This window comes from Aotus nancymaae, unplaced genomic scaffold, assembly GCF_030222135.1.
Source record: "Aotus nancymaae isolate 86718 unplaced genomic scaffold, 86718_ANA_hifiasm-v0.15.2.pri h1tg000058l, whole genome shotgun sequence".
Lineage (NCBI taxonomy): Eukaryota > Metazoa > Chordata > Mammalia > Primates > Aotidae > Aotus > Aotus nancymaae.
Genome location: NW_026988472.1, coordinates 35056879 through 35079400, shown reverse-complemented (window position 1 = coordinate 35079400; position 22522 = coordinate 35056879). Strand labels below are relative to the sequence as shown.

The 22522-nt window shown below is 42.8% G+C and overlaps 1 protein-coding gene across 8 annotated transcripts in view; it reads right to left on the bottom strand.

Annotated features, from left to right (window-relative positions):
* Nucleotides 1-22522, bottom strand: part of ACOT9 (acyl-CoA thioesterase 9) — a 101988-nt gene that overhangs the window by 16897 nt on the left and 62569 nt on the right. For 6 of the 8 annotated variants that reach the window (XM_064364454.1, XM_064364451.1, XM_064364452.1 and 3 more), the window contains 6 exons: nt 17287-17384; nt 14213-14258; nt 11584-11754; nt 11298-11335; nt 3431-3514; nt 2606-2709 (listed from right to left, as the gene is read on the bottom strand). In XM_064364454.1, the coding sequence (XP_064220524.1) occupies nt 2606-2709; nt 3431-3514; nt 11298-11335; nt 11584-11738 (381 nt within the window). In that variant the 5' untranslated portion in view covers nt 11739-11754; nt 14213-14258; nt 17287-17384. Of the gene's footprint in view, nt 1-2605; nt 2710-3430; nt 3515-11297; nt 11336-11583; nt 11755-14212; nt 14259-15361; nt 15389-17286; nt 17385-17464; nt 17589-22522 lie in introns of those variants that run through there. The other 2 variants (XM_064364448.1, XM_064364447.1) reach the window with 2 other exon arrangements.

Below are 22522 nucleotides of genomic sequence, written 5' to 3'. Positions count from 1 at the left end.
GGTCTACAGAATACTCTGGCACAACAGAATAAGTCATTCTTAAATAAGGTTTCCATAATAGGCAGGGCACAGTGGCTCATGCCTGTAATCCTAGCACTTTGGGAGCCCGAGGTGGGTGAATCATGAGGTCAGGAGATCGAGACCATCCTGGCTAACACAGTAAAACCCTGTCTCAAAAAATTAGCCGGGCATGGTGGCACATGCCTGTAGTCTCAGCTACTCAGGAGGCTGGGGCAGGAGAATGGCTTGAACCCAGGAGGCAGAGGTTGCAGTGAGCCAAGATTGTGCCACTGTACCTAGCCCAGGCAACAGAGCAAGACTTTGTCTCAAAAAAAAAAAAAAGCTTTCCACAATGAAATCCTGGACATACACCAAATCATTTATTTCTGTGTACGGTACCTTTTCTTGTCAAATTTCTTCATTTGTTTGTAATAGCTATTCTAAGTTTTACTCATCAGATGGGCTGTTCCTAAATACTATAATAGCCCAAATGACTGTTAATGGTCCAACTGTGTCCCCCCAAAAGACATGGAAATCCTAACCCCCATAAATATGAATGTGACTTTATTTGGAAATCAGGTCGTTGCGGACATAATTAGGTAAGATGAGGTCACACTGGAGTAGGGTGGGTCCTTAATCCATTATGATTAGCAGCATCCTGACAAGAGACACAGAGACACATGAGAGGACATCACGTGATGTCAGAGGCAGAGACTGAATGAAGTACTACAGCTGCAAGCCAAGGAACGCCAGGGATTGCCAGCAAACCACCAGAAGTAAGAAACAGACAAGGAAGCCTTCTCTCTAATTTTAGAAGGAGCATGGCTCTGCTGATACCTCGATTTTGGATTAGTAGCCTCCAAACTGTGAGTCAATACATTTTCTGCTTTTATGCCACCAGTTGATGGTACTTTGTGGTACCACTGTTCCTTGGAATTCACACGAGATTGGTTCCTAAACTCCCCACCACCACCTGCCAATATCAAAATCCACAAATGCTCAACTCCCCTATATAAAAAGGTGTCATATTTATGTAAGACCTATACACATTCTCTTGTATAGTTTAAATCATCTCTGGATTACTTATAATACCTAATACAATATAAATGCCATATATTGTTGTTATAAGGCCAGCCATGGTGGCTCATGCCTGTAATCCCAGCACTTTGGGAGGCCAAGACTGGAGGATCACATGAGGCCAGAAGTTCAAGACCAGCCTGGGCAACATGGTGAAACGTCATCTCTATTTCTCTATTTTTAATTTTTTTTTAAGATGAGTCTCATTCTGTTGCCCAGGCTGGAGTACAGTGGCGCAATCTCAGTTTACTGTAAACTCCACCTCCCAGGTTCAAGCAATTCTCATCCCTCAGCCTCCTAAGTAGCTAGGATTACAAGCATGTACCACCAAACCTGCCTATTTTTTGTATTTTTTTAATACAAACAGGGTTTCACCATGTTGGCCAGGCTGGTCTCAAACTCCTAGTCTCAAGTGATCTGCTCACCTCCGCCTCCCAAAGTGCTGGGATTACAGGCATGAGCTACCACGCCCAGCCCTGTCTCTATTTTTTTAAATGGTTATTATACTATATTGTGTTTTATTTGTATTATTTTTCATTGTTTTTTTCCAAACATTTTCAATCCATGGTTGGTTGAATCTGTGGATGTGAAACCCATGGACACAGAGGGCCAACTGCACAGCAGTCCTGGGAAATGAATACAGTAATCAATTCCATTCACTCCTCCCATAACACAGACTTCTGTGAAATTCTCCTGGGCAGAAGCAGAAATAAACACCTTAACATGGAGCTGTATATGATTAGAAAGTAATAAATATTAAACACCAAACAGTACATCAGGCTTTGCCCACAAGGAGGATATTAATAACCCACCATCTGTATGACATAGCTTTCAATTTTTATTTATTCTTTTTGACATGCTCTGTCACCCAGACTAGAGTGCAGTGGCGTGATCTCAGCTCACTGCAACCTCCATCTCCTGGGTTCAAGCGATTTTACTGCCTCAGCCTCCCAAGTAGCTAGGATTACAGGCATCTGCCAACACATTCAGCTAATTTTTTTTATTTTTAGTAGAGACAGGGTTTCACCATCTTGACCAGGCTGGTCTCAAACTCCAGACCTCATGATCCACCCACCTTGGCCTCCCAAAGTGCTGGGATTACAGGCATGAGCTATTGCGTCCGGCCTTCAGTTGTTTTTCTTTTTTTTTTTTTCTTTGAGACGGAGTTTTGCTCCCGTTACCCAGGCTGGAGTGCAATGGCACGATCTCGGCTCACCGCAACCTCCGCCTCCTGGGTTCAGGCAATTCTCCTGCCTCAGCCTCCTGAGTAGCTGGGTTTACAGGCACGCGCCACAATGCCCAGCTAATTTTTTGTATTTTTAGTAGAGACAGGGTTTCACCATGTTGACCAGGATGGTCTCGATCTCCCGACCTCGTGATCCACCCGCCTCGGCCTCCCAATTCAATTGTTTTTCTAGAAGCAGTGAGTGGCATACCTGTCTACAGACACATAGGTAAATAAGCTTTTCTTGCATGGAGGCTAGCTGGTTTTATTTAAACAGTGGACAATCTTCAGGTGCATATCTACCTGGAACATTTGCATCTTCACTTCCATGGATGTCTTCCCAACCCAGCTAACGTGGCCACTGAACTTAATGTCCTGTTCTGGACTCAAGCTCTTCTTACACATATCTGCAAAACAGAAGTCAATCAGAGTCCAAATCATACCAAAACTTTTCTGTTCTGTAAATGGACAATTAGAAATTATGGCAAATTCCACTACACTTCTTTTTTGTCTTGAAAACTAAGATAACTTTTTTGACACACAGAAGAAATCTAAGATAACTTTTTTGACACACAGAAGAAATTTTTTTCAAAAATCTGTTTTTGAAAAATGTAAAGTAAAAAATAAAAATAAATAAAACTGGAATCACGCAAAACTCTTCCACCTAATTATAATAAATATCTTGGTATATAGCATTCTAGACATTTTCATGTGCATATATACATTAAAATTCCCCATAAAGGGCCGGGCGCAGTGGCTCATGCCTGTAACCCCAGCACTTTGGGAGGCAGAGGCGGTTGGATCATCTGAGGTCAGGAGTTCAAGACCAGCCTGACTGACATGGTGAAACCCCGTTTCTACTAAAAATACAAAAATTAGCTGGGTGTGGTGGCACAGCCTGCAATCCCAGCTACTTGGGAGGCTGAGGCAGGAGAATTGCTTGAACCCGGGAGGTGGTGGCTGCAGTGAGCCAAGATCAAGCCATTGCACTCCAGCCTGGGCAATAAGAGCAAAACTCCATCTAAAAAAAAAAGAAAAGAAAAAAAAAGGAGAGTACTTCCAGTAATCTCAACAATATCTTGCAATTACTAAGAATTCTAAGTATGCACAGGAAACGATATGACTTACCAATCTTATCCACCAGGGCCGTAACTATTGATAAAGGAGACGTCTTGGCTGAATGGATTTTGTTGTGCATGTAACAAACAAGAACTGCAGGAAAACAGGAGAGTACCAAATTTCAAAAAAGGCAGAATTATTTCCCAACATTTAAAATTTGCTCCCTGATTAATTCAAGAAAGATGTTCAGGAAAAAAAAATAAAATAAAATAAAATTTACTCCCTGAAATCCATGAAAAATCTTGTCTCGTTTTGAAGACCCAGCCCCCAATATTGCATTGATAATCTTATCCCAGGACCAAAGACTTTTATAAATGGGAGGATTTGGGAGATCCTCCAATCTGACCGCCCCCTCAATTTTAAGATTTGGTGAAGAAAACAAAGCCCAAAGCAAGCCCAGAGCCACCAGGTGGCTTGTTACCACTGCACACAGACTCAATGCCCAAATCAGAATAAGGACTCAGCACACGAGTCTGACAGTATCAAACATCTTCAGGAAAGAGAAACAAATCACAAGGACTTGGCTACCTGTTTTGCCCTTGGCTCTGTCCTAATTAATCACGAAACAATTATTTCACTCAGTGACCCCTCCTTCCCCATAACACCCTTGGCTCCTATACCACCCTGTGGTTATCTGTATACTTTCCATATTTTAACAAGTATTTATGTGTGCCAAGCATGGTTCAGCACCTTACAGACATCAACTCATTTAAAGTTGTATAATTATACGTTGACTGGCTCCCAGCTTCCCCCATGATCCATTCAAATTTGTATCACAAACTCTTAGGACGGGATACGTGGCTCAACAAATATTTGTTGAGTAAACGTAAATCCTTCCATCTATGCACCTGCTAAAGGACGCGCCGGGGGAATGATAGGCTAAAGGCAACAAACTCCATTTAAAAGTCTTTGTCCAGAAAAGAAATCAGATGGCTCTGACCTATGGCAACAGCAGTAGAAATGAAAAGACTACGAGTTAAGAAGGTAAACCTGACAAGACTTGAATAAACTCAGTTTTCTAGCTTGGATAGGTAAGCATGGTGTACTAGTCACTGAAAAAGAGAACACAGGTTGGGTACAGTGGCTTGCGCCTGTAATCCCAACACTTTGAGAGACCAAGGCAGGAGGATCACTTGAACCTAGGAGTTCAAGACCAGCCCAGGCAACATAGCACAGACTCCATCTGTACTGAAAATACAAAAGCTAGCCAGGTGTGGCGGCACATGCCTGCGGTCCCAGCTACTCGGGAGACCGGTGGGAGGATTGCTTGAGCCTAGGAGGTCAAGGCTGCAGTAAGCCATGATCGTGTCGCTACACTCCAGCCTGAACAACAGAGTAACACCCTGTCTTACAATAAAAAGAGACTACAGGAAGAAAAGAATGGGCCATTTTCAATGTGTTGAATTTGAGGATCCTATGGCACATCCAGATGAAGGTATTGGGCAGGGCACAGTTGCTCACGCCTGTAATCCTAGGGCTTTGGAAAGTCACGGCAGGAGGATCATTTGAGCCCAGGAGCTTGACCACCCTGGGCAACATAGTGAGACTCCTGTCTCTACAAAAAGCTTTAAAAATTAGGCCAGGCGTGGTGGCTCAAGGCTGTAATCCCAGCACTTTGAAAGACAGAGGTGGATGAACCACCTGAGCCCAGGAGTTCCAGACCAGCCCAGACAACATGGTGAGATCCCATCTCTACAGTAAAATACAAAAATTAGCCAGGCATGGTGGCGTGTACCTGTGGTCCCAGCTACTTGAGAGGCTGACGTGGGAGGATGCTTGAGCCCCAGATGTCGAGGATAGAGTGAGCTGCAATCGCACCAGTGGACTTCAGCCTGGTGTCAGAGCAAGACCCTGTCCCAAAAAAACCAATGAGCCAGGCATGGTGCTGCGTGCCTGTAGTCCCAGCTACTCAGGAGGCTGAGGCAGAAGGAACACTTGAGCACACAAGTTCAAGGTTGCAGTAGGCTATGATCTTACCACTGCACTACAGCCTGGGCAACAGAGCGAGACCGTCTCTAAAAGAGAAAAAGAAATCTAGTAGCTAAGAGGAAAACCTGAAACTCAGAAAAGCAGGCCAGGAAATGTAGCTTCATAAGTATTCAGTGTACTGATAGTAACTGACACAGTGGGAGTAGATGAGTTTATAGAGAATGTGCAATGTCACCTCCAACCTCCTGAGAGAAATAACAAAAAAAAAAGAGAGAACGTGCAATGTCAACACAAAAAAGGGCAGAAGAGTAGAGAAGAGACAGAGAAAAACGTAATATAAATATATTTTTTATCACTGATCTGTGCACTTAAAAATGATAAAGATGGACCAGGCGCAGTGGCTCACACCTGTAATCCCAGCACTTTGGGAGGCCGAGGCAGGCCGATCACCTGAGGTCACAAGTTTGAGACCAGCCTGGCCAACATGGTGAAAACCATCTCTGCTAAAAATACAAAAATTAGCTGGGCATTTTGGCAGGCATCTGTAATCTCAGCTACTCGGCAGGCTGAGGCAGGAGAATCACTTGAACTGGAGAGGCGGAAGTTGCAGTGAGCCAAGATCGTGCCACTGCACTCCACCCTGAGCAACAGAGTGAGACTCTGTCTCAAAAAAAAAAAGATAAAGATGGTAAATTTTATATGTATATTTTAACCTCAACTAAAAATAGGGCTGGGCACAGCAGCCAATACCTGTAATCCCAGCACTTTGGGAGGCCATGGTGGAAAGATCCCTTGAGTTCAGGAGTTTGGGACCGGCCTGGGCAATGTGGCAGACCTTGTCTCTACTAAAAATAAAAAAAAAATAGGTCAGGCGTGGTGGCTCCCGCCTGTAATCATGGCACTTTGGGAGGCCGAGGCAGGTAGTTCACGAGGTCAGGAGATCGAGATCATCCTGGCCAACACGGTGAAACCCCATCTTTACTAAAATACAGGCATGGTGGTGTATGCCTGTAGTCTCAGCTACTCAGGAGGCTGAGGCAGGGGATCACTTGAACCCGGGTGGTGGAGGATGCTGTGAGCCAAGATCGTGCCACTGCACTACAGCCTGGGCAACAGAGCAACACTCTGTCTCAAAAAAAAAAAAAAAAAAATAGCCGGGCATGGTAGTGTGCACCCATAGTCCCAGCTACTCAGGAGGCTAAGGCAGGAGGACTACTTGAGCCCAGGAGGTTGAGGCTACAGTGAGCTGTGATCACACTACTGCACTCCAGCCTGGGTGACAGAGACCCTGTCTCAAAAACTTAATAATTTTAAAAGATTTAATTATTTTCATTGTTAAATTTTAAAATGTATTAAAGTTTAATTAACATGAGCAAATTATAAAATTCAAAAAATAAATAATCATTATTGAAAGGAAAGAAGACAAAACCCTGGGGATAACCTACATTAAAGGGATCAATAGAAAAAGAGGAACCTACAAAGGAGACTGCAAAAGAGCAGCCAGCTAAGCAGAAGGAAATGTCACCAAGGCCCAAAGATGGGCTGGACGATAATCGAAGCCACAGAGGGGTCAGGTCAGCTCTGAAAAGTATCCATTTGATTGTGCTGTAAAGGGGCCAACGGCAAGCTTGGCAAGAGCAGTTTCAACGGCGTGGAGGAGCAGAAGCCAGAACGGAGAAGATCGGCAAATATTTAATAACAGGAAGTTAGCACGCAGAGGCAATGAGAGAAGGTGATTTTCCCAGTTCTTTTAAGAAAGTGAGCTATGAAGTGAGGAAGAAAGTGTGAGGGTGTTTTAAGGAAAGAGAATTTTATTTATCTTTTTTTTTTTTTTTTTTTTTTGAGACAGTCTCACTCTGTCACCCAGGCTGGAGTGCAGTGGCGAGATCTCAGCTCACTGCAGCCTCCGCCTCCTGGGTTGGAGCCATTCTCCTGCCTCAGCCTACTGAGCAGCTGGGACTACAGGCATGCACCACTATACCTGGGTAATTTTTGTTTTTTTTTTGAGTCAGAATCTCGCTGTGTTGCCCAGGCTAGAGCACAGTGGCACAATCTCTGCTCACCGCAACCTCCAATTCCCAGGTGCAAGCGATTCTTGTGTCTGAGCCTCCCAAATAGCTGGGATTACAGGCGTGTGCCATGACACCCCACTAATTTTTGTAGTTTTAGTAGAGATGGGGTTTCACCATGTTGGCCAGGCTGGTCTTGAACTCCTGGCCTCAAGTGAACCACCCGCCTCAGCCTCCCAAAGTGCTGGGATTACAGGTGTGAGTCATCCCACTTGGCCTATTTTTCATTTTAAGATGGAAGAAATTTAAATATGTTTATAACTTGAGGGAAAAGTGAAGTTGAGAAAAGGCTCAGGAAATGAGGGAGAAAGCCAAGTGATAAGGCAGTTCCTTGAAGAAACAGAAGGAACAGAATCAAGTGAACAGGTTAAAGGGACTGGCCATCAGCAGGAGTTAATGAATAAGAAAGAGGGTAATGGCAGGGGAGTTTGTCTATATAAGGACACCTAGGCAAACCAAAGTCAACCAGGCTGGAGTACAGTGATGTGACCACAGCTCCCTGCAGCCTCGACTTCTTCCTGGGCTGAAGCAATCCTCCTGCCTCAGTCTCCTAAGTAGCTGAACTACCAGTGCATAACACCACACCCAGCTAATTTTTTGGTTTTTATGGAGATGGGGACTCACTACATTGCCCAGGCTGGTCTCAAAGTCTTGGCCTCAAGCAATCCTCTTGCCTTGGCCTCCCAAAATGCAAAGATTACAAAGGGTTACAGGTGTAAACCACCATGCCCCACCAGCCAAGATTCTTTTTTTTTTTGGAGACAGTCTCACTCTGTCACCCAGGCTGGAGCACAGTGGTACAATCTCAGCTCACTGCAACCTCCACCTTCTGGGTTCAAGCAATTCTCCTGCTTCAGCCTCCCAGGTAGCTGGGATTACAGGTATGTACCACCACACCTGGCTAATTTTTTGCATTTTTAGTAGAGACGGGGTTTCACCATTTTAACTGGGTTTATTTAATCTAGAGAAAAGAAGTTGCTAGGTGTAAGCTTAACAACAAGCTTATATCTACATTTTAAAAGTTAGGGCTGGGCGTGGTGGCTCACGCCTGTAATCCAGCACTTTGGAAGGCCGAGGCAGATGGACCACCTGAAGTCAGGAGTTCAAGACTAGCCTGGACAATGTGGTGAAACCCCATCTTTATTAAAAATACAAAAATTGGCCAGGCATGGTGGCAGGTGCCTGTAATCCCAGCTATTTGGGAGGCTGAGGCAGGAGAATCGCTTGAACCCAGGAGGCAGAGGTTGCAATGGGCTGAGATTGTGCCATTGCACTCTAGGCTGGGCGACAAGAATGAGACTCTGTCTCAAAAAAAAGTTAGGGCAGACGCGGTGGCTCACACTTGTAATCCCAGAACTTTGGGAGGCTGAGGCAGGAGGATCCTTCAAGCCCAGGAGTTCAAGACCAACCTGGGCAACATAGGGAGACCCCATCACTATTAAAAAAATAGTTTTTAAAAAAGACATTAGAGCCTTTCTTCGGACCTCTTCTCAACCATTCAGTCCAAATGTCATTAGGTAGGGGCAAGTAAGATAGCCTAGAGTAGGGTGTTGGCGCCCAAGCAGGGTGAAGAGGACATCCTTGCAGAGGAGCTGCAAGAGTGATGGCACAGCATGTCACAGCTTGAGCACAATGAAGAGGTAAGCCTGTAGCGGGGGACCTGGTATGGGGTACCAGACCCCAGGTGAGGTGAGGGGAGCATCCATGATGCATGAAGGGTGGTAGCCATAGGAAACTGGTCACATACAGGGGAATTGATTGAACAAGTAAATATATTAAGGAGAATGAAGCCAGTTGGAGAAGGGAATTACAAATATGGAAAGGAAGGAAATGAGAACGAACCCCATGGTGGTTGAACTGGAATTGGAGCTATCCGTGTGATACCATCATTTTCATACATACATCTATACGACAAAGATTTAGAAATAACATAGATGAGCCAGGCACAGTAGCTCATGCCTGTAATCCCAGCACTTTGGAAGACCAAGGCAGGCAGATCACGAGGTCAGGAGTTCAAGACCAGCCTGGCCAACATGGTGAAACCCATCTCTAGTAAAATTACAAAAATTAGCCAGACGTGGTGGCATGTGCCTGTAATCCCAGCTACTCAGGAGGCTGAGGCAGGAGAATCACTTGAACCCAGGAGGCGGAGGTTGCAGTGAGCCGAGATCACACCACTGCACTCCAGCCTGGGCGACAGAGCAAGACTCCATCTCCAAAAAAAAAAAGAAAAAAGAAATAACATAGATGTTAGATTCTCAGAGTAGCCTTTTCAAGCTTTTCAAGTAAAGAAAAAAAAGAAAAAAAACATAGATGTATGTATATGTACATCTATTTCCCAGCTCGTCCATTAAGAGGGTATGGGAGCAATGATACCAAGGAACAATGACCACTCCCAACGCACCTATCTCCATCCCTACACATCATCCTCCATTTGAAAATATCATTCTCCATTTCAGAAAAGGGCTCCTTGGAGATGTGGCTGATTCTAGGACTGGGGCAGGGAAAGTACAAGATGAGCCTACAATATCTCATTGTGCCAGAAAGTGCTCGAAGAATAATAGGAACACATCAAAAAAATCCACACAGAAGCTAGAGTGAAGGGACTGGGACACTCCCAGGACTATGTGAACAATAGATAGATGATAGTAACATATCATAGTCCATTCAATAAAATAGGAATTCCTGAGTTCATACCGATTTAAAAATAATGAATCGAAAGTCTGATAAAGGTCTCAAAGTTACTCACCCCTCACCCCATGATGTACTTATTAATTACAAAGGGGAAAAGAGTAACTTTACAGTGAAGAAGAGCGGCAGACATCATCATCATCCAGTAAGCAAAGCTGATGTCATCAGTAATGGGACAAATCAAAACCACGCACCACTTGATAGGATGCAGTAAGAACAGAGCATCCCTTCAGTGACATTCCTGCCAGAGATGCATAACCCAAAGCTAATCATAAGGAAGCAACACACAGACCCAAATCGAGGGACAATACACAAAAGAACCATGTCAAGGTCACGAAAGCAAAAGAAAGATGAAGGCACTAGTCCTGACATGGTAACTAAATCAACGTATGATTCAGAACTGGATCCTTCTGCTATGAAGGACCACTGGCAAAAGTTGAATGGGGCCTGAGGATTAGACAGTATGACACATCAGTGTTAATTTCCTGATTTTTTTTTTGAGACAGGGTTTCACTCTTGTTGCCCAAGCTGGAGTGCAGTGGTGTGATCTCAGCTCACTGCAACCTCCGCCTCCCAAGTTCAAGCTATTCTCCTACCTCAGCCTCCTGAGTAGCTGGGATTACAGGTGCTTGCCACCACATCCAGCTAATTTTTATAATTTTAGTAGACATGGTTTCACTATGCTGGCCAGGCTAGTCTTGAACTCCTGACCTCATGATCCACCCCACTCAGCCTCCCAAAGTGCTGGGATTACTGGCGTGAGCCACTGTGCCCGGCCAATTTCCTGATTTTTTTATGGTTGTTTTGTAGTTATGTAGAACAATGCCCTTGTTTGCAGGAAAGACATATTCAAATATTTGGGGGTGATATAGCATCATGTCAGCCACTTATTCTCAGATAATTCAGGGAAGAACAATTTTTTATACGGTATTTGCAACTTTTCTGCAAGTTTAAGACTTTTTTTTAAAAAAGTTACTAGTAAGAAAGATTATTCAGACTATATATCCGTTAAATAGGAATCTATATAGGAAAAAAATTATGACAATTCAGAAGTAGTAGATGCCCTCCTTTTCTGTGCACTTTAGAATATCCCCATCTGTGCAGTTAAATAAAAAAGCCCTTTCTAGTCACAGAATTCAACGTATATCTGTAAGTATCTATTAGAAAGACTAAAATAATACCAGTACCTCCCAAGCTGTCAAGATCCTCAAGAATCCTGCCAAATCTGTGAAATAAAGCAAACTGAATTAAACGAAAATCATGTCTCCCTTCAGAAATAAATAACACACTTCAGGGTGATGAAAACATTCTAAAATTGATTGTGGTGATGGCTGCACAACTCTAAAAATACCAAAACCATGGTGTTGTACACTTTAAACAGGTGAATTGTATGGTATGTGAATTATATTTCAAAATTGTTATAAAACAAGGGAATAAAATAAAAACAAATACATAAAAATAGCACTATGTTACCTTACGGTGTTTTGAACAGTCAAATATTTCTCTCGTAATTCAGGCTCACTGCCCAAAGGCAAGAGAACTTCAATATAACTGTCCTTCATTCTCCTAGGGGGCAGTCCATCCTGTGATTTGGCCAAGAAACTATGAAGTAACTTTCTTTCTTCCATTGCCTTCACATGGTCTCTGAGAAGAAAGGATGCAGGATTCATAAAACAAGAGCACTTCTAGCCCACGATTCCAGTGGTACACAGGCCAGTAAGATACCATCAAAGGAGGAAAAAGAAGATCTGGACCTACTTTCACCTTCTCATCCTTCCCTCCCTTCCCACCCGCCACTTGGTGAAACTGATCATTTCTGGTATCATTTCTCAGACTTAAAAACATGCTTAAGGCTGGGAGTAGTGGCTCACGCCTATAACGCCAGCACATTGGGAGGCCGAGGCAGGTGGATCATCTGAGGTCAAGAGCTCGAGATCAGCCTGGTCAACATGGAAAACTCCATCTCTATCAAAAATACAAAAAAATGAGTCAGACATGGTGGTGGGCACCTGTAATCCCAGCTACTTGAGAGGCTGAGGCAGGAGAATTGCTTGAACCTAGGAGGCAGAGGTTGCAGTGAGCCAAGATCACACCACTGTACTCCAGCCTGGGCGACAGAGTGAGACTCTGTCTCAAAAAAAAAAAAAAAAACTTAAAAGTTTTATATATATATATATATATATAAAATATATCCAAAAGAGCTACATATTCACCCTTATCAAAAATCATACTCAAAGACTAGAATATTTGAAATTAAATTAAAAATTCAGAGAGATGGATACAATAGTGTATATAGATATCTCCAGGCTAAAGAATGGCTTGGCCACTCTACTTTATATTCCCATTTCTCGGATTCTCTGAGCCCCAGTTCTCTCTCTCTCTCTCTGCCTTCAATTTCAGGAAAGAGAGACAGAGGAGGGAAAATGGACTATATCCAAAGGAGGTATGGAAGGCAGAACAAAAGGTAAAGAAGAACGGAACATAAAAAGGAGACAGAAAGGGAAGAAAAAGAAGAGAAGATTAAGTCAGGAGAGAAAAGAGAGACAAGGGGATATGGAACAGCAATGTTGACAAGAACATTAGCTAAGATGTCTTTCTAAGCTTAACTTGCAAAGAATTATTTCCAGAAATGTTTAGCCTACAAAAAATACAGGAGATAGAGGAACGAGTTAAATGACACCAGTAAATCCAGAATGTGGAACATTCTCAAGACAAATGGCTTGGCCTCCTTAAAGTCTAGCTCATGGGGGAAGAATCACTGTCCATTAATCTAGATTAGGGGAGACGAAAGAGTCATAACCATCAGATGCAATATGCAATCCTTTATTGGATCTTGATTTTTTTAAAAAGCTATAAAAAATATTTTTGTTAAAAGGAGTAATCTACTGAAAAAAACTAGAAACAGTTGAGGAAATGTGACTATGGATGATTAATGTACTACTAGGGAATTGCTGTCAATTTCATTACATGTGAGAATGTCTTATTTGCTGGAGATACACGAAGGCTGGTTTTAAAAAATATTTACTGGAGATGCACGCTGAAGTGTCATGATGTCTATAATTTACTTAGAAATGGTTCAGTAATATGTGTATATTGGCAAATTTGGCAAAATATTAATAAGCATCGAATCCAAGTGGTGGGTACACAGGTATTCATTCTTTCTACTTTTTAGTAAATTGAAATTTTTCATATAAAGAATTTAAAAATAGGCTGGGCATGGTGGCTCACGCCTGTAATCCCAGCACTTTGGGAGGCCGAGGCAGGCAGATCACGAGGTCAGGAGATCGAGACCATCCTGGCCATGGTGAAACCCTATCTCCACTAAAATACAAAAAATTAGCCAGGCGTGGTGGCGCATGCCTGTAATCCCAGCTACTCAGGAGGCTGAGGCAGGAGAATCGCTAGAACCTAGGAGGCAGAGGTTGCAGTGAGCTGAGATCACGTTACTGCACTCCAGACTGGCAAAAAGATCAAGACTCCATCTCAAAAAAAAAAGAATTTAAAAATAAGTCATTAGATAATTTCTACACCAACAATAGATTATTATAGGTCTAGTGATCCCTCATGTTTTTTTCTATCTCATTTTAGCCTCAAAATTCTGTACACCAACAGGGATATGATCCTATTTTACAACTAGGAAATATTATGAGAAAGAGAAAGACAATATGGGAGACCGAATTCTGAACTGACAAGAAGCAATAAAGGAGTCAAGCTGCATGAAACAGAGAAACTAAGAGACTTGAGTTCAAGTCCCAAACCCTAACATTTAATCATTCAATCTCTGAGTTTCAGTTTCATGTGTAAAAAAGGAACAGGAACATATGTCATGAGTATGTCACAAGTTTTGAGAATCAGTGAGGTAATATACCTAAATGCACTCTGAAAAATGCAGAATATATGTAAATCATATTCTTTCACGACAACGAGGTGTCATCTGATGAGTATGTTGAAATGTTGACCTTTTCCCTCAAGCAAAATACTTTCAACCTATCTCTGAACACAGGGCTCCCCATTCCCACTGTGAGACCATAAACTGAGCCTAAATACAGCCTAGTATAATACCTTGGGGATGAAAAGAATGAATGAAAACAAAGATGCATACCTCCAGTTTGTGGATGCTCCTACTATCTCCCGCAACTTATCTCGAACTGAAACAAAAATAAACAGGTCATTCCATGAAACAAAGAAATATGAGAAACAGATTATAGCAATGAGCTCAAGAACTGTGAAAAGCAATTCACGTATGCAAAAGATTTAAAGATCCACAGATTTCCATTTAATGCCACAACAAACAACACAGGGACAGGATCGAGCCTCTGCTCCCTAAAAACCTGAAACAACTATACTGTCTCCTTAGCGCACAAATGAATACCTTTGTGCCAATCGCTAGCATTTGTATAAACAAACAAAAACGGATAACTTCAATTATTCATTTAATGGGGCTGTATGAGTGTTAGTCCGATGAGAACCACTATGATGGAGATATGAACGGGATTCCCACCTATCTTCTTTTTTTTTCTTTTTAAGACAGAGTCTCGCTCTGTCATCCAGACTGGAGTTCAGTGGCACAATCTTGGCTCACTGTAACTTCTGCCTCCCAGGTTCAAACAATTCTCCTGCTTCACTCTCCCGAGTAGCTGGGATTACAGGTGTTGTGCCACCACATCCGGCTAAGTTTTGTAGTTTTGTTTGAGATGGAGTTTCGCTCTTGCTGCCCAGCCTGGAGTGCAATAGCGTAGTCTTGGCTCACTGCAACCTCTGCCTCCCAGGTTCAAGCGATTCTCCTGCCTCAGTCTCCCAAGTAGCTAGGATTATAGGCACACACCACCATGCCTGGCTAATTTTGTATTTTTAGTAGAGACAGGGTTTCACTGTGTTGGTCAGGCTGGTCTTGAACTCCTGACCTCAGGTAATCCACCTGCCTCGGCCTCCCAAAGTGCTGGGATTACAGGTTTGCGCCACCGCACCCGGCCCCGACCTATCTTCTTATACACAGTATTAGATCAAATTACTTAGTTCAGGGACTAATACTAATATCCAAACCTGAGTCTCATTATAATTCATTTCTCATATTTATAGTCTCCTGGTTGTTAGAAAAGTTTAAGCCAGTAAAATAAAGCAAAGACTTATATCAAGCTAAGGCAAATAATGCAATTTTTGTTAATGCCACTGCCCAAAAGTGCAAACATATATTAGCAATTACAAAATTCAAGCACTTAAAAGACAAGCTGATACTAATTACCACACACACCATGATTCACATGTATAGGTGAACATGCTATATGAATAAAGGGAAAATCAATTAGAAAACCAGCAATAATTTGAAAGTAAAAAATAACTCTATAGTATTTCAAATACTGTCTTGAGTTCACATGTTTTTTCTTAGCACTTCAAAATATATATTCCAGTTATAGGAAATTATCTATAGTAATTATCAGTCCTTCAGTAACGAAATGATCAAAACCAAATATGATTTATTTTAACATGCATTTTAACATGAAACAATGGTTGACTTTTCTATCAATTATGGATACCCTATAAATTTGGCATATAATTACAATTAAATCATAGAGAACTGCAAACAACAACCATTACTACTTTAGTATTATTTCTAATTTTTTCCTCCTAACTTCCTTGAATAAAAGAATAGACAGGACCGAGGTGCATGGATCATGAAGTCAAGAGATCAAGACCAGCCTGGCCAACATGGTGCAACCCCATCTCTATTAAAAATACAAAAATTAGCCTGGCAAGGTAGCGGGTACCTGTAATCCCAGCTACTCGAGAGGCTAAGGCAGAGAATTGCTTAAACCAGAGAGGAAGAGGCTGCAGTGAGTCAAGATCAGGCCACTGCACTCCAGCCTGGGCGACAGAGCAAGACTCTGTCTCAAAAAAAAAAAAAAAAAAGAATGGGCAGGCCACACATGGTGGCTCACACCTGTAATTCCAGCACTTTGGGAGGCCAAGACAGGCAGATCACTTGAGGCCAGGAGTTCAAGACCAGCCAGGCCAACATAGTGAAACTCTGTCTCCACTAAAAACACAAAACTTAGTCGGGTGTGGTGGCACATGCCTGTAATCCCAGCTACTCAGGAGGCTCAAGCAGGAGAATCTCTTGAACCCCAGAGGCAGAGGTTACACTGAGCCAAGATCCTGCCACTGCACTCCAGCCTGGGCAACAGAACAAGGCACCATCTCGAAAAAGAAAAAAAAAAGAATGGACAGAAGGTACCTCAAATAGTACACGAACTACTGATGCTCACAGACATAAAATAATTACTACTAGCTTAGTCAGTGTAAGAAGAAAGGCAAGTAGGCCAGGCGCAGTGGCTCATGACTATAATCCCAGCACTTTGGGAGGCCGAGGTGGGTGAATCACAAGGTTAGGAGTTCGAGACCAGCCTGGCCAACATGATGAAACCCTGTCTCTACTAAAAATACAAAAAATTAGCTGGGCATAGTGGTGGGCGCCTGTAATCCCAGCTCCTAGGGAGGCTGAGGCAGGAGAATTGCCTGAACCCAGGAGGTGGAGGTGGCAGTGAGCTGAGACTGCGCCATTGCACTCCAGTCCTGGCGACAGAGTGAGACTCCGACTCAAAAAAAAAAAAAAAGAAGAGAGGCAAGTAGTGAGGGCCAAGGAAAAAATTTTAAATTTTATTTATGTATATTTATATACATATATAACATAAATTTATTTGGACCCTTTAAAGAAGCCACAATTTTAATTATAATGAATACTCCTAGTTTAATAAAGACAGCCCATAGTTCACATATCATATTGGTAATTGAAATTAACTTTCATTAAACATGGACTAACAGGATCCCTCGAACATAACTATGAACTAGGAGTGTTTACTTGGTACAGCTAACAGGCCCATCTCTTTTTTTCCATTTTTCCATGTCTTCAGAACCTACACACAGGAAGTGGAAATCGCTTAACTAAAAGAGCTCAGTCCCCAAGGCTCCCAGGAACAATAGTTCAAAATCTGGATGTGACTTCTACCCGAAGCTATTAATATTATGCAGCTATCCTGGTCATTTTGTCAAGAAACATTTATGAAAGGTCTACCTTTAATATGCCTCATTTGCTCTAAACTATCATTCTATAGACCTCTCAAATAAAAGTAAAACAAGGTTTTTCAGCACATAGACATAAAACATAGACACCATGCTTGCCTTCTTGAATGTGGAAGATTCCCTGTTTCTTGGGGTTCTGGGGTCCTTGAGTCAGTCCTCTTCCAGGAGTAAGCTGCCCCTTGCCCAAGGCACAAAGCCTATAAAACAAGATAAAACAGAGTAGATTCCATGGCTTATTCCCCAGCAACCCCAAAGATCTACCCTCCTCCCAGAGTACCTGGCCATAGCACTCCCTTAGTATATATTGTCTTGTAGGATTTTGCAGTCGTTTCACAAGTATACATATATTTGCATATGAGGCTATTACATAAAGCATCTCTCCAACTAGAGCAAACATTTCTTGAGAGCAGAGACCAATTAGGTAATTATCTACAAAATAAATAAAAGATGGCAACTAAGTTTAATGGATTTATTATTGGTCTTTCTATTTTATTAGTTTCAGAAGTCCATTATTGATTTGGTAAACAACTGAGCAAACTCATTATGAACTATTTATTCTGTCCTTTATTATCACATCATATTTCCTCAATAACTAAGATAAACCTAATCATAAAGTAAACTTTGAACACTGAATTAACCCTTTCCAGATGCAAAGAAAGTATTTATTTAACTTACACAGAAATTTTCTAGAGTCCCAACACAATGAAATAGAAGCTATCTACTGGCCACGGTGGCACATGCCTGTAATCCCAGCACTTTGGGAGGCTGAGGAGGGTGGATAGCTTGAGCCCAGGAATTCAAGACCAGCCTGGGCAATGTGGCAAAACCCCATCTCTACAAAAAATACAAAAATTAGCCAGGTGTGGTGGCATGCACCTGTGGTCCCAGCTACTCAGAGGCTCAGGTGAGAGGATCACTTGAACCCAGGAGGTCGAGGCTGCAGTGAGCCAAGCCTGCACCACTGTACTCCAGCCTAGGCAACATGAGACCCTGCTTCAAAAAAAATAAAAAATAAAAGCTATCTACCTAAATGTGCCTGACCTACTCTCCCAAAGTAAGTTGATTTTGGTTCACTACTGCTTAAATGTTGACTCCTAATCACACAATATTATGTCAGGGGTAGCACACAGACAATATCACAGATTAACAAACTGATCTGTGAGAGCATAGTTGAAGAAGGCAAGGCATTGAACAGATCAAGAACCCACAGGCCGAGCACAGTGGCTCATGCCTGCAATCCAGCACTTTGGGAGGCCAAGGCAGCCGGATCACTTGAGGTCAGGAGTTTGAGACCAGCCTGGTCAACATGGTGAAACCCTACCTGTACTAAAAATACAAAAATTAGCTGGGTGTGGTGGTGGGCGCCTGTAATCCCAGCTACTTGGGCGGCTGAGGCAGGAGAATCACTTGAACCGGGAGATGGAGATTGCAGTGAGCCGAGAACACGCCACTGCACTCCAGTCTGGGTAACAGAGAGAGACTCTGTATCAAAAAAAAAAAAAAAAACTCAGATACTGTCACTCATTCTAGTTCAATTTACTAGTAAATTCTTACTACCTAACGTGAAAATAAGCAATAACAAAAAAAAAGGATATTTTTAGTTTTCTTTAGAGACCAAGCTACTATTGATTTCTCTTCTGAATGACAGCAGAGAAAGTCTCTCAGTATTTACAGTATTCTGTAAAGTTCACATGCAGTTTTGAAACTGTGCTGCTAGAAATCCTTATCCTTTCACCAAGTCAACTCATCTAATTGCATAGAACACAGAAATATGAGCACATGCTCACTGGCTAATTGGACTTCTTAATCACCCAGTCTTTTTTTTTTTTTTTTTTTTTTGAGACGGAGTTTCGCTCTTGTAGCCCAGGCTGGAGTGCAATGGCACTATCTTGGCTCACTGCAACCGCCACCTCCTAGCTTCACGCGATTCTCCTGCCTCAGCCTCCCGAGTAGCTGGGATTACAGGCACACACCACCACACCCAGATAATGTTTTGTATTTTTAATAGAGATGGGATTTCACTATGTTGGCCAGACTGGTCTCGAACTCCTGACCTCGTGATCTGCCCGCCTCGGCCTCCCAAAGTGCTGGGATTACAGGCGTGAGCCACCGCACGCGGCCTCACCCAGTCATCTAACTTGGTTGCAACACAATCCCTGCTGGTCCACTAAGACCAAAATTCTTGCTGGAGGGTTTGGGATTTTAGATCTCTGTTTACTCTTCAGTCATACAGCTAACAAGCCTCTCTCATATATTTTAGCTTTACTTTTTCACAATAAATATTCCATTCTTGTACTTTTGTATGTAGATTAATATTTGTCTTTTTGTTTTTGGTCATCTAATCTGCATTTTCTCAGAACATAATTTGAGTTTTCCGTTTTTTTCATTATTTCACTCTGTGAATCTTCTGTAGGTTCACACGCCTTACTGAAGGAAACAGAGTATGTATTCCTTCATTCTTCCATCTCAGACACAAGCGGCCGAGCGCGCTGGCTCACGCCTGTAATCCTAACACTTTGGGAGGCTAAGGCAGGTGGATCACCTGAGGTCAGGAGTCTGAGATCAGCCTGGCCAACATAGTGAAACCATGTCTCTACTAAAAATATAAAAATTAGCCAGGCATGGTGGTGCACACCTGTAGTCCCAGCTACTTGGGAGGCTGAGGCAGGAGAATCACTTGAACCCAGAAGGTGGAGGTTGCAGTGAGCCAAAATGGCACCATTGCACTCCAGCCTGGGCAACAGAGTGAGACTCCATCTAAAAAAAAGAAACTAGCATTCTACAACTGAATATATCTGGTTTTAAAAAACACACTGGAAAAAGCTAATCCTTTCTATTGCTACCATTAGCTGAAAGAGAAAAAAAAAAATCACGCCTCCAACACATTAATAGCAACTATAATAGATACGTTAAATGTATCCAATATAAGAAATGGGACTTGATTCTGAATGGCTGAATACCTTGAATACGTATCACTAACAGGAGCTATATAACCAGTCTCACATATCTGAATAAATACACATATGCACAGAAACTGTTCTCCTACCCTAAGAAGCAGCATTTTCTGAAGAGGGATGAAAATCATTCCATCCTGCCTGTGTGAGGCAATATAGTACAGGAGTTAAGAGCCCAAAGGCTGTGCGCAGTGGCTCACGCCTGTAATTCCAGCACTTTGGAAGGCCAAAGCACGTACATCACTTGAGGTCAAGAGTTTGAGACCAGCCTGGCCATCATGGTGAAACCCCATCTCTACTAAAAATACAAAAATTAGCTGGGCATGGTGGCAGGCACTTGCAGTCCCAGCTACTCAGGAGGCTGAAGCAGGAGAATTGCTTCAACCCAGGAGGCAGAGGCTGCAGTGAGCCGAGATCGCACCCCTGCACTCCAGCCTGGGCAACAGAGCGAGACTCCATCACAAAAAAAAAAGAGCCCGATCATGCTGCTTGTCAGCTGAGTGACCTTAGACAAGTTACCTAACCTCCCTGATCCTCAGTCTCCTAATCTGTAAAATGGGGATAATAATAGTACCTATCCTATAGGATTGTCAAAAGAATAAAGGAATTAACACATATTAAACCCTGAAGGGCATGTCTAGAAGAGCGTATCTAATATACTGCCAAGCCCTAAAAAAACTCCAGTTATTATTATTCCAGAAAGTCATGCTTCTCCAAAGTCTCCCTTAAAAATCAAAAAGCAAGAACCAGGCTGGGCACAATGGCTCATGCCTGTAATCCCAGCACTTTGGGAGGCCAAGGTGGGAGGATCACTTGAGACCAGCATGGGCAACATATGGAGATTCCATCTCTACAAAAATATTTTAAAATATTAGCCAGGCATAGTGGTACATACCTGTGGTCCCCGCTACTCAGAAGGCTGAGGTGGGAGGATCACTTGATCCCCAGGAAGGTTGAGGCTGCAGTGAGCCATGACTGCACCACTGCACTTCAGACTGGGTAAAAGAGCAAGATTCTGTCTCAAAAAGAAAAAAAAAAAAGGGCCAGGTGTGGTACCTCACGCCTGTAATCCCAGCACTTTGCAAAGCCAAGGCCGGCTAATCACCTGATGTCAGGATTTCAAGACCAGCCTAGCCAACATGGTGAAACCCAGTCTCTATTAAAAATACAAAAATTAGCTGGGCATGGTGGCGGGCACCTGTAATCCTAGCTACTCGGGAGGCTGAGGCTGGAGAATCACTTGAAACTAGGAGGCAGAAGTTGCAGTGAGCCGAGATCTGGCCATTGCACTCCAGCCTGGGGAACAAAAGTGAAACTCCATCTCAAAAAAAAAAAGGAAAGAAAGAACCAAAAACTTAGCCTAAGCCGGGCACTATCATGGACCACTGCCAAACACAGAATCAAATGAGGGCAGAAAAGAAGGGAATTAATGAATATGGAGAACTTGGGCCAATTTTTTTGGAAAATTGTGGTCCTAGAGCCCCATTCTTTGCATGCTGCCTTATGAAATTCGGAAATACATTCCTGTGGCACAACAAAGGCATAATTTGAATACTTTAACAACGTTGCTTATACCAATAGCATATTGGTAATAGTAAATCTATATCACACTGCTAACATAGTATTTGGGAGTATTTGGGTAATGGTAACGTTTTGTTTTTTTTTTGAGACAGAGTCTCACTCTGTCACCCAGGCTGGAGTGTAGTGGTGCGATCATGGCTCACTGCAACCTCCACCTCCTGAGTTCAAGCGATTTCATGCCTCAGCCTCCCAAGCAGCTGGGATTACAGCTGTGTACCACCATGCCCGGCTAGTTTTTGCATTTTTAGTAGTGATGGGGATTCACCATGTTGACCAAACTGGTTTTGAACTCCTGACCTCAAGTGATCCACCCGCTTCGGCCTCCCAGAGTGCTGGGATTACAGCCGTAAGCCACCATCCCTGGCATGTAATGGTAACTTTTCACTACATTTGGCATCCTATCTACAGATAATCTGATGGAAACTGTGAACTTCAAGCAGGCACGGGGAGAGTTGGAATACAGTTTTGCTCACACACAAAATGGTATATACTATTTCAGGGGGTGCACAGACCCTTTTTGATATTCCCATGTCCCTCTATATTTGAAGATTCTGATTCAAACCAACCTCCTTAAGAAACTGAGGGCGGCCAGGCGCGGTGGCTCATGCCTGTAATCCCAGCACTTTGGGAGGCCAAGGCGGGCAAATCACGAGCTCAAGAGATTGAGACTGTCCTGGCCAACATGAACAAATGTCTTGACTCAGCCCTAGGTCCCAAGCTTAGAGCAGGTGGCAAGGAAGAGTTTTCAGTGCAATAACAGGCGATGCTACTCACATGCCCTTCACTCTGAGGAAATAACA